We start from the raw sequence: 13,576 nt of genomic DNA, 5'->3' as shown, positions 1-13,576 counted from the left end.
TACTACAATTAGTTTATTTATAATAAATGGACTAAACAGATGTTGATTAAACAGGAAACGATTGTTGTTTAACGTGAACTAATCACAATAACGTATTACAATTAAGACAACTAGATGGTTAATTTGCAACACTCGTCACCACGGATCCAAACGCCCTCTTTCACGCGGACCACACTCTCTCGACAACACAGTTTGCACTCTCTGACTTCTCAACTAACACTGACTGTTAATTCGTCTTTCTCCCTTAGCGTCCCTTTGTCCTTTGTCTTAGCCCCACCACGCACGTGTTTAGCAACCGTTCGTGGCCAGAGTCACGTAGGCCTTTTCGACGAAACTATTCGATTGACCGACAACACATTTCGGCTTTCTCGCGACATTGTTTATAATTCGTCCGATATCTCTTAGGTCTCTCGTCCACGATACTACAATATATATATATATATATATATATATATATATATATATATATATATATATATATATATATATATATATATATATATATATATATATATATATATATATATATATATATATTATATATATATATATATATATATACACTGTACTGTCTGTTTTCGTTTGAAATATTCTTCAGCCATGAATAAATGTTTAATTCGTGAATAATGGAATTATGTATTCGAATAAAAGACTGTACGATTCTGTATTGACAGCTTCTCATTTACTTCTTTCGATGGTAAGAAATTAACACATTAACGTGACTGTCAAGAATATAATGACGACAGAAATTCGATATAAGAATTTCAGTTCACGGTATATCGAAAAATCTATTTATCAAATGAAATTTAGGAAAATTAATAAAATTTCAGATTTGTCAAATACGTGGAAGAAACGACACGTTTCGAGAAATGTTGTCAAAGTGAAAACGTAATGAGAATAAACTAGTCACTCTGTATATGTGTATATGCAGATAAATATATACCTATACATATATATATATGTATATGTATGTATATATTATATATTTTCTATGCAAACATTTAGGGATTTCCGGACGTGCATTCTCCGAGTTACTTTTTCTTGTAACAAAAAAAAAAAAAAGAAAAAAGAAGAATACACGTTTTAATGCACGAGTTTCTCGTTTGTGCTTAAAGATATCTTTTCACTTTTCTCCGTTAAATAAAAATGTTTGAAGTTTGCTGGGAAGGAAATAGAAAAACAGCGGTGGTTTTAATTTAATGGAAAATTTGTCAGATGTTTGTACGCGAGTTCTAAATAATTTCCATCGAAAATGAGAACAATTTTGTCAATACCACCTAATGACAACATCCGCAGTCACTTAGTTGCCAACCTTAATATTCGGTTTACGACTTCGCATAACGTGTCCGAGAATTTTGTAAATTTGTATTATATTTAATTTTATATCAATTGTACTGTAATTGAATTTTATAGAAATATTATGGCCGACGTTTTTTCCATTTTTTAACGTTGCCAAACGTATATTTCCTACTTCTAATAAACAGTTGTGACAAGGTCCACTGTATTTTCCCTCATTTGCATATTATTCATATCAAGAGCAACTAAATCTTTGGTAACTGACGCTGATCGAAATTGTTAATGACGACCGATCGACGAAAATTTAAACAAATCTTCACCTAATCGCTGCAAATCTTAATTTGAGAAAAAAAGAATGAATCTTGGAACAGAATTAACTTTTTGATCGAAATTTTCCAAAGTACTCAAAATATACAAAATTCTAAAAGCATACGAAAATCAGCAACATCGATTCATCTTCAAAAAATTAGAAAAATCAACGATCAATTTCTATGATACAAAAATCACGAAAGCTTCTCATCCTGTACGAATAATTTCCGTAAATGATTTTAACCATTTGAGTCGTAGGGATCATTGAAAAAACAAGGTCGAAAATTATTATTATTATAATAAAATATTATTACATACGCGTACTATTAGTTTATAAATATTCCAAGTTTTGTTCAATGAAAATTACTGAGAAGATAAGAATGAAATACAAAACACCATCAGTCGTCCGTAACGTTCAAATGTACTGGCACTTTTCGACACAAAATCTAAACAGCCACTCAAACGGTTAAAATATACAGAACTTCAAAAGCATACGAAAATCAGCAACGTCGGTTAATCCTCGACGATCGTTGGAAGAAATTAGAAAAATCAACGATCAATTTCTACGATATAAATCTCACGAAAGCTTCTCATTCTGCACGAATAATTTCCGTAGATGATTTTAAGAATTTGCATAAATTGTATCTCAAGAACCACCTAACCGCCAAGGAATAAATAAATCATTGAAATATCTAAGAATTGAGATAATGAAAGAACAGTGGAACACGACATCGAATATTTCGTTACTGCGATTATTATTTTATAAATTTTATATATCATATAATAAATTATTTATAATTTAGCAATATTTACGTGGCCAACTGCTGCTTTTTACAATGTAAACTGCGAAAAATCGGTATCATTCGGAACGCAATTCTAGCAAATGCGCGTCATCGCGTTGGATATTTCGATAATGGATCGAACGTAATACAGAATTCATAATATAATTACCACGCAACGCTGAGAATCCGTGCATTCGATCTACGAATGCAAACAGCGATAACTAGAACGTTTATCGGTCGAAATCCTCGAATATAAACTCCATCTGCCTTGCGATAGCGTCTTCACATTTCCAGCTTCCTATACACAACAGTGTCGATGCTAACAAGAGAAAGAGAGAAGAGAATTGCACAACTCGTGACAGTTATAGACCTCTGGTGGGATAATTTCTCACCTAACTATAGCAATAAATTGAGAAATTGTGGCTTGCAGATTATATCACGCGGGTAGAACAGTTACAGAAATGAACTGGTTCCGGTGAGAACAGTTTGCAATTTCGATCGAAATCTTCTGCCGCTCTTTCGTTTGTGGTAGAAAAAGAAGAAAAGAAATAAAAGCGAAATTGAAAACCGTCGTATTTGTTGGAAAAGTTTGTAGGATGAAAATTTCTTTATTATCCGCTCTATTTCTTTGTTTCTATAATTCGTCACGTAGTTCTTGCTTTAGAAAGAAATTTTCCTTTTCTTTTCTTTTTTTTTTTCGTCGATGCCGTCGATCGATACGCGTGGAAGGAAATTTAACGCTGGAAATACGCGAGCTGAACGGTAATCCAGCAATATTCGAAAGATGAAAGAAATAAAGTCCGGAAAATCCCTGAAACAATGTCAATTTCTCTGGAAAGACTTTCGTAGGAGAAGGCGGAGCAAACTTACGAACATTACTCGTAAAGTATGTCTTTTAAAAATTATTAGAACGTGAGTGTTAGCCAGAACGACGATAGCGTTAAGGATAATTAATTTAAGTTGATGGATAAACGGTGCCTGGCAGATCGATAGATATTACGCGAAGATCGTGCGAAAACATTGATTGCGATATTTGTATCGTTGATTATACAACAATTATTTGCGTTTATAATATTATAATACTACGACATCGATGTTACTAAGCGTGTAAATAAAGATAGATTATCTTTGACAATGGTAATATTTTTTAATCTTCCTCCGCTTTAGAAACTTCACAAAGGCTGTGATGGTATTGGTGGAACAAAATAATTGTTTAAAAATAATTACTTCATTGATATGTCATACTGCTTAGCGCTAGCTGCATACGTTATTTTGATATTTCGTTGGATTTAAATAGAAGAGGCCCGAGTGGCAACGAGCAACAGGAAAAGTTGCCCGAAGCGAGACTAAAAGCTAGAAGCACTTCAAGTCGTCGGGTACAGACGTTATATTCCAGCTTCTGCGAAAGAAATCTCATTGATCCTTTGGTGGCGTGTGATTATCTGGCCTCTCGAGTCTGACAATGGCGCTCGTCCATCAACTTATAACAGTAAAGACTCCCTCTGGAGCGTTTAATTTCAGTTCTTCAAGAATAACATTGGTTATACGACGAATAGAAAGGAAATAGTACGCCAGATACAGAGCCAATGAAAGAATGGAAGAACTGAGATGAAACGACTATGCAAACGGTACAAGCAAATCGAGTAGAACGTTAACGACGCGATGATAAGAAGATAAAAAAAATACAGAAACAGAGTAAACAAATTTTCTCAATGCGATTGTAATAAATTTGAACGCGCAAGCAAATTAATTCAAAAAATTCAAATACGCCGTTTGAATATTTATTAGAGGATGTAACGTGAAATGGATTGTAAATTAAATTAAGTTCTTCCACGACCATATTATGCTCCGTCATTCGTAAAATCGTGTTGAAAAATCGATTTGTACGAAAAAGTCGCAATTTCAGTTTCGGCTCAAAGGGAAAAGTTCCATTACACTACTGCGGACGAATCGATGCACCCATAAAAAAATCCTGTCAGCGGAGAACGGAACTCATTAAACCATGCAAATTTTCCCTCTTTTATTTTTTCCTTATTTTTATTCGAAATGAAGTTGGTCCGGTTGCTGAGATCGCTCTGTGCATAAACGAGTTTAGAAACGCTACTACTTCTACTTAAGCAAGATTGCTGCAACAAATTTGTAAGGAAGAAGCTTACTTGATTTAATTAAAAATTTCAATGTTATCGCTTGATACATTTCCCTTCCTTGTACGTAGTAAGCGTATAGTTTTATCTTTTTTAAAAATGATATAGTTTGAATAAAGTTTATGTCACATTGATTGTAGAATTATTAGGCAATAAGAAGCAATGAAACCTGAATTTGATATATTACCAATTTTATGTCATAAATCTACTTCATGATCGCGCATGAAGTAATGTAAATGTCGAGAGCCCATTTTTTTTAATTATCTTGTCTACCAGAGCTGAATTTATTGAATGTTGGTTTATTAGTTATACGGTATTGCTATTTAACATCTACGCTGGAAGCAATGTTGCTTCTCTTCCTAACATTACTAATTAAATTTCAAAATATTTTTTCATACCGTATTCGCATAGTTGCGATTAATGGACAGAATTTTCTGTCTTACGAGAGATGCATTAAACGTGCAATCAAAAACATATTACTTTTATAAAATAACTTACCTGTTCGAAGCCGCCTAAAATTTCCGTAGTATCCATCGCAGAATTGACGACGATCGATTTCAGCTTCCGCCCGGCCAGGTTTGCAAGAAGATGTACAAGACTGGTCTTTCCGGTTCCAGATCCACCAATCTGTTACAGAATTGATACATATATTAGTTAATAAAATGGTATATAATTAATATTTGTAGCATTACGTAATTATATAAATTGTATAAGAATTATTTAAAAGAGCAGATAAGACGCAAATAATTATTCGATAGTTTGTTCGAGGAAGTTAAACCAGTTTGCAAACTACTTACGAGAATGGCCATCCAATTCATGTTAACACACTGCGCAAGTCCCTTGAGGACAGTTTTCTGCTCCCTCAGGAGTAATAAATCATCATTCTCGTACACTGCAGAATCGCTGCGATCCAATATTTCGTCTCCCAAAAAGACCTTCTTTCTCGTCAAGTGGACTACGTACTCTGGATCTGGTAAAGGCCAATCATTTTGTAAGAAAATCTTATTATATATCTCGATCACCTGTAATTAAAAAACATTTAATAGTTAGATAGAAGTTTATTTCATCATATATTGTAAGAAATACATTGTAAGATTGTAAAGACATGAAATTTAATTACACAGCAAATAATATTCTCGTGAATTAAAATTATTGATATTATAAATATTAAAAACATTACGTTATATATGTCTTACATTTTTTTTATCTTCATTTGTCCTCATTCTATCAACGTAAATCAGTTGAGCACCATTTCCGGGATTGAAAATCTTTTTTGAACTCTTTTTGAAAGCTGCCATGGTTATTTCACACCACCTAGTGACATCTCTAAGATTCATTTCCCAAGGTGATCCCGAATGGCCCCAAGTAGTTCCAACTTGAGAGCTCAATTCTTCGTTAAACTGAATCATCTTATCGAGTAAATCTTCTGGTAGCTTCGGAAATTGAACATTTAAAATGAATTTTAGATCCCTCTGTTCCAAAGCATCCACAAAAACCTAAAACAGCAAAAGAAGCAAAATCATGAACTGACATGTCTGATAACTCTACCTTTAATAATCAAGAAAAGATGGATCATTATATTTTTATACGGCTTTTTCCTAATATTATTTATTATCATCCCCTTATTATAGCAATATATGTGTTCTTCTATTACTCTTTTGTTTTGAATATAAAAAGAACTTACTTGTGTGAAACGGTTCAAGAATGACTTTGGAAGCCCCCTTCTAGCTCCACCTTGACGAAGAGGATTTTGACAACCAAATAATCGAGTTCCTGGCTTTACGATGAAAGACATTCCTAATTCCGGGATATAAACTTCACCACGATGATCGAGACAGGCGTTTAATCCTTCGAGAACTGATTGGGATGCAAGATTCAATTCATCCAGAAGAATCCAATCCCCATTTTTTAGAGCTCTTAAGAAAGGACCATCCCTCCATGAGAATTCACCAGGCTTCCCTCCCTCCACTGGTAAATCCGCTCCGAATAAATCCGAAATATCCTACGTAATATTTAAAAATTTTATAATAATAAGTTTTAACATTTTGGCTCAATTGAATTCTTTTCTTCTTTTTTTTACAAAAGACTCATAAACGACATTTTAAGTCTTATAAAATAAATGCAATACATTAAAACAGATAATGCTATAAAATTACAAACTTAATATTACAGTATACAGAAATAGCAAATCATCTTATTTCATTTAGTTGACTTACTTAAAAAATTATATAATAAAGAAAGAAGAAGGAATAGTTACCGTTTGATCGCTTAAATTTAATCTAAGAAGACGATGTCCAGATGCTCTGGCAAGTGCAGAAACTAAACTAGTTTTGCCAACTCCTGGACTACCTTCCAATAGAATTGGTTTCTTTAATTGCAAAGCACGTAAAACTTTCAGAGTATTCATTTTTGTTGTTGGGCTTGCAAAAGCAAATCCTACATTGCTTGGAATTTGTACATTTCCCTTCTTAATATAAAATGGATGTATTCCAAATTTATCCTTATAATTGTCGACATCAAATTCTTCATTGTTTAATATTAATTCAGATTTTAATGTATTCTGTATTTGCTGTTTAATAAATTTCAATGCAGAATCCTTAAAACTTTTTAACTTCTTTGAACTAAAATAATTTAAAATATTTCGGTAAAAAGCTAATTAATATAATTATAATTAACTAATACATAATATGATTCATTAAAATAGAATTTGATTAAAATTTTATAAAACCCAATTGATAATAATTCATAGCACTTACTTTTCTGCTGCAGTTAAACCAGATCCAAGCCCATCGATATAGCTTAAAGCTGCACCATGGAAAAAAGCATCTCCTATTCCTAAATCTTCACAAGAATTAATAAAATTCACCCATGTAAGGATATCTCTGACACTAACGACAAGCTTTTTTCCTATTTCTGTAGTTTGTATCCACTTTATGAATCCTATTATTGCTGCTGGAACAGCTTCCTTGTATTCTTTACGTAGATTGTGTACCATAATACACTTGAGATCGTCCAATGAAACACAACCTTCGCACCAAATTTCCGTGAATCTATTCCTAAGAGCTGGTGAAAGTTCTTTTTTGCCATAATCACCACCAGGATTCATTGTACCAACGAAGATGAAATTTTCATGTGCAGTAACCGTTGCATTTTCTTCAGTTGATGGCTTTTCAGCAATTAAAAGTTTACGTTCAGGTTCTAGAAAAAATTAATTAATTCTAATATTATTTAAATAAAACAATCTTAATTAAATACCTGTTATGTGATTAAAAATAATTCAAGATAATAAATTACCTAGAAGAGAGTTCAGTCTTTCAAGTACGCTATCGTCTGCCAAAGAGATTTCATCTACTAAAAAGAAGCCTCCACCTTTCATGGATTTCACTAAAGGACCATCAACCCATTCGAACAATTTCTGATTTTCTCTATGTTCTCTAACTGGACGGAGACTTCCAAGAAAATCAGAAGCTTCTGTATGCATATGGCAGTTGACAATACTAAGTTCTTGTTGTCTAATTACAGACAATAGTTGACAAACTGTAGTTTTTCCACCTCCTGTTTCACCAATTAAAAGAACTGGCTCTTTAAAGTCACAGGCTTTCGAGAGAAGTACTGCCATTTTGCGCATTTGATATGTCCAGACTACATGTTCAAATCCTGGAATCTTCTTTGACAAAAGAGATTCCAAGATTGGCTTAGTCACAGTAGAAGTTTTTTCAGAGAGTGAAAATAGAGCATCTGGACTAACATCTCTTTTTAAATGTTTCTTTAGCACTTCTATGATTTCTAAACATTCTTCTGAGTGACGAACTTTTGAAGAGAGAACCAAATATCCTTCATCTGCTAAATGTTGACTCCAATCATATAAAGTGCCTACAATATTGGGTGCCAGGTGATATCTTTCAGCCCAGCGAAACAAATCTCTAAGGGTTATGAACCCTACAAAAAATGGGAAAATTACCTTCTTAAATGACAAAAATATTTACTAATAAATAATGCGTTAAAACAATAATATACCTCTTTTTCCCGCAAAAGTTGCAGTACCCTTTCTTCGTACTTGAAGTTCTGTCATTACATTGATTACTTGCTTGCAATATGTTTCTGGCATCTTACACCTTTTGTGTAGAATTATTTGGAGTTCTTTAGGTGGAATTTCATCAAAATGTAACTCGACAAATCGATTTCTAAATGCACGTGATAATACCTAGTAACAAATAGGAATAAAAAATCACATGAAATACTAACAAGAAATTATTTGTTATAGACCAATACATTTATTTAAAATGTATTATTTGTTTATAAAATATTACCTTTCTTCCACCATATAAACCTGGAGGATTTTGCGTAGCAAAAAGCATGAAATTATCATGTGCTTTTACAATTTGTTGAGTTTCAGGAATAAACAACTCTCTATTATCATCAAGAACTCTATTCAAAGCTTCTAAAACATCACTAGGTGCTAAATTTAACTCGTCCAAAATTATCCAATATCCTGAAGAATATTAAATTATTTTAGAAGTATAAAAATAAATAATTGAAACATGTAATATCATAATAAAAAGGATAATCAAAAATTAAATTCATCATACCTCTTCGCATAGCGTCTACTAGAATACCCTCTTTAAAAACTAACTTTCCTGAAGAATCAGCTACATAGGTACCAACGTATTCCTGCAGGTCTGTGTGTTCGTGATTATTAATTCGTACACAGGTATGTCCAGAAGCCTTCGCTAAGTATGTTATCAAACTGGTCTTTCCTACTGAAGTATCCCCTTGCAGTAATACAGGCATTTTACCAATAGATACCACTCGCACTAAGTCTTTCAAATTTTGCTTCACTGTTTCTGTGAGGATATACTAAAATCAAAGAAAATATAAAAGTTTTATTTATTTTACCTTTATCTTACTTTGCCTACAAGATCTGTCTTTTTTTAATATATAGATATTTAACACACTGCTTAATTTTTATAGCAATGAAAGCTAAAAACTTCTTACTAGTAAAAATCTCTTTAAAAGAATACAAACTTACATTTTCTGGAATCTGTGGCTCAAGATCACCTCTAGAGATCCAATAGCCCTCAAAACATATAAAACTCTCAGCATGACCACGTGGCCTTGGAATTGGAGTTCCAATAACAGCACTGGCAGCTTTTTCTCCCAAGATAGCCTTTACAATCATTCTTTGTACTATTGGGTAAGATTTACTATCTAACTGTGTTAGAAAACTTAAACAAAATGCTTCATATAAGGATCTAATTATATTTCTACAAGGATTCTGTGCAGATACACTTAGAGCACGACATAGTGTTCTCAAACTGTAATGTGGCTTATGCCCAGTTCCATCAAGAAGACTGGTTTCTGCTTCTTTCCTGACACTTAAGTAAAATTTGACAATATTTTCAATTTTTTCTGGTGGCAGATTTAAGTCATTCAGATATGAACTCATTAGAAGTTGTAAATCTGATTTTTCTGTGAGTTCATCAACAAAGAATTCTGTAAATCTATTCCTCAGACCCATGGGAAGATCTTTTTTCCCAACATCTGTTGCAGGATTCATACAAGCAAAAATTGCAAAGTCTTTGTGCCTTTTAATTGGTTCTTTGTCTCCACGCTCTAACAAAGATAGAGATCCGCAAGATCCTTCTAATAAACCAGAAAGACATTCTAATGTTTCTGCAGTAGCTAAATTTATCTCATCTAACAAAACCCAGTCTCCATTTTTCAGTGCTTTGACTAAACTACCCTCTACAAATGAAAATGCTAAAGAAAATTGACTCTGCACCTGAGACTGAAGTTTTTCTAATTTCTCTGCTAGTTTCTCCCATTTCTTTAAAACTTCTACCTCATTGTGATTTTTTGTAGACATCTTCAGTCTTTTCAAAGCAGCACTAGTGCTATGAATCATTAAAGTAATCAATATCTTCCATTTTCTTTCTTCAAAGCAACGCCCAATATGATTTAAATATTTTAAGTTTGGTTCAATTGCAAAATAAGATCGAAATAAAATCTCGAATTCTTCGCGAATTGGAAGAATCAGAAGTTTAAGATCTACCGGTTTGTAGCCACCAAGTAAATCTGTACTTTCACTCTGTTGGTTCATATTTATTACTACCAACTTGTGGCCTGTTATCTGCGCAAGGTATTGTACACAACTTGTTTTCCCTGTGCCAGTTTCTCCAACTAGAAGAACTGGCTCTTTCTGTACAATACAACTAGCTATTCTTTCTAAAAGACATACAGATGGTCTTGTATAAGAAAAATTGGAACTCCTAGACTCTATTTTAACTCTATCAGCTTTTTTTATCTCTAACTTTGCTCTACCAACAATAAGACATTCTTTGTGGAGATTTACAGATGGTTTATGTACTTGAGAAAAAAATTCCGCTTTTGTTTTTACAATACCCAATTTGTGTGCCACAGCTATTGCCAAATTTAAACGTTGTACTGAAATAAAAAGACAACAACATGATTCATCATTTATGAAATTTTTTTATAAGAACATTCAATTGCAGTATTATAAACAATCATTCAGCAATAATAGATATTTTTATAAAGTATACTTTACATACCGGAATTAGGCACAGAGCAGCAAAAGACATCTAAAGCATCTTGAAAGATCTTTAGGCCTGAAGCAGGTGAGGATACATCAAAATCAACTACAGCTCTAAAGCACCACTTAATCAAATCCCTGGTAGAAATTTGTCTAGTATTCTTTACACTATTCACAATGTCATCTTCATGGTTTCCAGCAGAAAACAATAAAAACACATCAACCATTTTTACAGCTACCGTATGCAATATTGGAAATAAGGTTTGGACAATTGTAACGAGTTCTTTCTTTGATAAAGATTCTATGTTAACACAAGACCACTGTTTCTGCATTGGCATTTGAAATGATTTTTGTGTTCCTCCAGAACTCAATCTTCTAGTAACAAACAACTGAAACCCACTTTTCACGTGTATCAAGTCTCTGTATCCAGGGACTGATAATGTTTTAGTTTCTATAAGTTGTCCAATAACGCTAATAACATCTGTCGCAGCGCAGTCAATATCTTCTAAAAGCAGCCATTTGCCAGATGATACAGCTTCAGTCAATATTCCTGGTTGCCATAAAAATTCTCCAGGAATATCAGTACATCTGTACATTCCTAATAACATTTTAGAATCTGTTTGATCACCTAATTGCACTTTTGCAAATTTCTGTGCATCGTGACCAGTAGCTTGAGCTAAAAACTCTATTAATGCAGTCTTTCCAGAACCAACTGCACCTTGTAAACATACACATTTATTGGAAGAGACTGCCAAAGCTAAATTTCGTAAATTTTGTCGTGTAGATGGTACAGGAACTAGATTCAATTCCTTTTTATTTCCAGATTTTTCAAATATTGGAAGTAAAATTCCTCCAATGGAAACTACAGAAGGTACATCAGGAATTCCATCTATTTCTTTGGTATCTTCACATGTTATATTATTTCGATTAACTTCTTTACTTTTAACAAAGTACTCTTGATTGTTAGAAACAAAATCACTCACATGAGATAAATAGGAAGATTCTGACATTCCTAATACAATAGAAATACAATTTATTGCTACCCTGAAAGATAATTAAAAATTATTCTTGTATATTTTGTTTTGACTTAAGACACCTTTTTTATTTTACTTATTTAAAACGGAATTTTATCAAATTTGTCCCTAAACAATTACTCCATTTAATAAAAATCATTGGATTAAAATCTTTTCCTAGTAGTAATTTTATTTAAAATATTAAAAGGAGATATCATATTTTTTAATTTCATATCTTACCATCTAACACCACTATCTTCATGAGTCAGATATTTATAAAATTTAGACCAATTCCACGCATATTTAAAGTGTATTGGTGCACTACATAGAATATCATAACAAGCAGTTACTAAATCATAATCAGATACTTTTGTGACAGATATTACTCTTTGCCTATTACATTTTTTTAAAGGAGGACCATGATCAACTTCTATAAATTCAAATGGAGCTGGATTTACATCAAAATAATGTAGAACAAATCTGTAATAAAACAATATTCATTTAAAAATAAATTTCAAATTTTATATCATTTAAATATATCTTATAATTATTTTCAATAGAGAACTGTTGGCAATAATTATTTTTTAAATAATTAATAATTTTTTATGTTTCTGTAATTATATATCTGATTTGTAGAAAACATATTTTATACTACTGAATACTGCTATAAAATAAACAAGACTTTTCCAAACATACTTTTCAATGTTACAGTTTAATATAATTATGCTATGAAGTATACAAATTTTCATACTACTAAACATAAACAACTATGTTTACATATTTATAAAGTAAGAAAAAGATTACTTGTATATGTCTGTACTAAATTAATAATACAACTAAGAAAACAATATAGAATACTGTGTTACAAAGACCTTTAATTTTTTCCAAATATATTTTATATTTATTACACATTTCATCAATTGATAATTCTAAATTTAAGTAATAAAAAGAGTATAATACACAGAATATCAGAAAAATATTGTTTGTATCCTTGCAGGATATTCTCCAACCTGAAAAATTCAACCTAAAATGTTATGGAACATGAAAGAATTATAATGTTGAATAAAATACTATTCAACCTACAATATATTGCCTATAAGTAAGAGAACATAATTTCATGATGATATTTTCGCTGTTAATAATCACATATTAGTGCAAAAAAAATATACATATACATACAAAATAATATAAAATATAAAGTATTCTATGTAACATTAAAAATACATACACTAATATATCCCGATTCTTGGAAAGTAATTTGGCTAAAATAACTGAATTTAATTTATGAATCAAATCTTCGTCATCAAAGGAAATTTTATCCATTGAAATGCTTTTCATAATTAATGCTGGCAATAATTGTGGGAAACATTCTGCAACATCCTCCGTGGTTTCTGGATTCATTAAGAATTCACACAAAATGTCTAAAATTTGTTTATGCTCATCCTCGCTTGGTTCCTACAGTAAAATTACACAATGTTATGA

The 13,576-nt window shown here is 31.9% G+C and overlaps 1 protein-coding gene and 2 long non-coding RNA genes across 3 annotated transcripts in view; 1 reads left to right on the top strand and 2 right to left on the bottom strand.

Annotated features, from left to right (window-relative positions):
• The window catches only part of LOC112212984, a 59,094-nt gene extending 58,860 nt beyond the window's left edge, over positions 1-234 (bottom strand). The window contains exon 1 of the long non-coding RNA XR_002946840.2: positions 171-234. This is a non-coding gene — a long non-coding RNA (uncharacterized LOC112212984). The remainder of the gene's footprint in view (positions 1-170) is intronic.
• The window catches only part of LOC100745621 (midasin), a 142,173-nt gene that overhangs the window by 127,762 nt on the left and 835 nt on the right, over positions 1-13,576 (bottom strand). The window contains exons 2-15 of the mRNA XM_012386689.3: positions 13,323-13,549; positions 12,335-12,574; positions 11,101-12,125; positions 9,561-10,975; positions 9,121-9,388; positions 8,842-9,023; positions 8,549-8,735; positions 7,826-8,470; positions 7,288-7,729; positions 6,789-7,152; positions 6,216-6,533; positions 5,728-6,027; positions 5,329-5,553; positions 5,030-5,158 (exon numbers count right to left, since the gene is read on the bottom strand). Coding sequence (XP_012242112.1) covers positions 5,030-5,158; positions 5,329-5,553; positions 5,728-6,027; positions 6,216-6,533; positions 6,789-7,152; positions 7,288-7,729; positions 7,826-8,470; positions 8,549-8,735; positions 8,842-9,023; positions 9,121-9,388; positions 9,561-10,975; positions 11,101-12,125; positions 12,335-12,574; positions 13,323-13,549 — 5,967 coding nt within the window. The remainder of the gene's footprint in view (positions 1-5,029; positions 5,159-5,328; positions 5,554-5,727; positions 6,028-6,215; positions 6,534-6,788; positions 7,153-7,287; positions 7,730-7,825; positions 8,471-8,548; positions 8,736-8,841; positions 9,024-9,120; positions 9,389-9,560; positions 10,976-11,100; positions 12,126-12,334; positions 12,575-13,322; positions 13,550-13,576) is intronic.
• On the top strand, positions 2,008-5,373 carry LOC112212987. Its single transcript, XR_002946843.2, has 3 exons — positions 2,008-3,299; positions 3,555-5,196; positions 5,290-5,373. It is a non-coding gene; the product is annotated as an uncharacterized LOC112212987 (long non-coding RNA).

Source organism: Bombus impatiens, unplaced genomic scaffold (genome assembly GCF_000188095.3).
Source record: "Bombus impatiens unplaced genomic scaffold, BIMP_2.2 scf_0417, whole genome shotgun sequence".
Lineage (NCBI taxonomy): Eukaryota > Metazoa > Arthropoda > Insecta > Hymenoptera > Apidae > Bombus > Bombus impatiens.
Note: the sequence above shows the minus strand (reverse complement) of the source record. Positions and strands in the feature narration are given on the sequence as shown.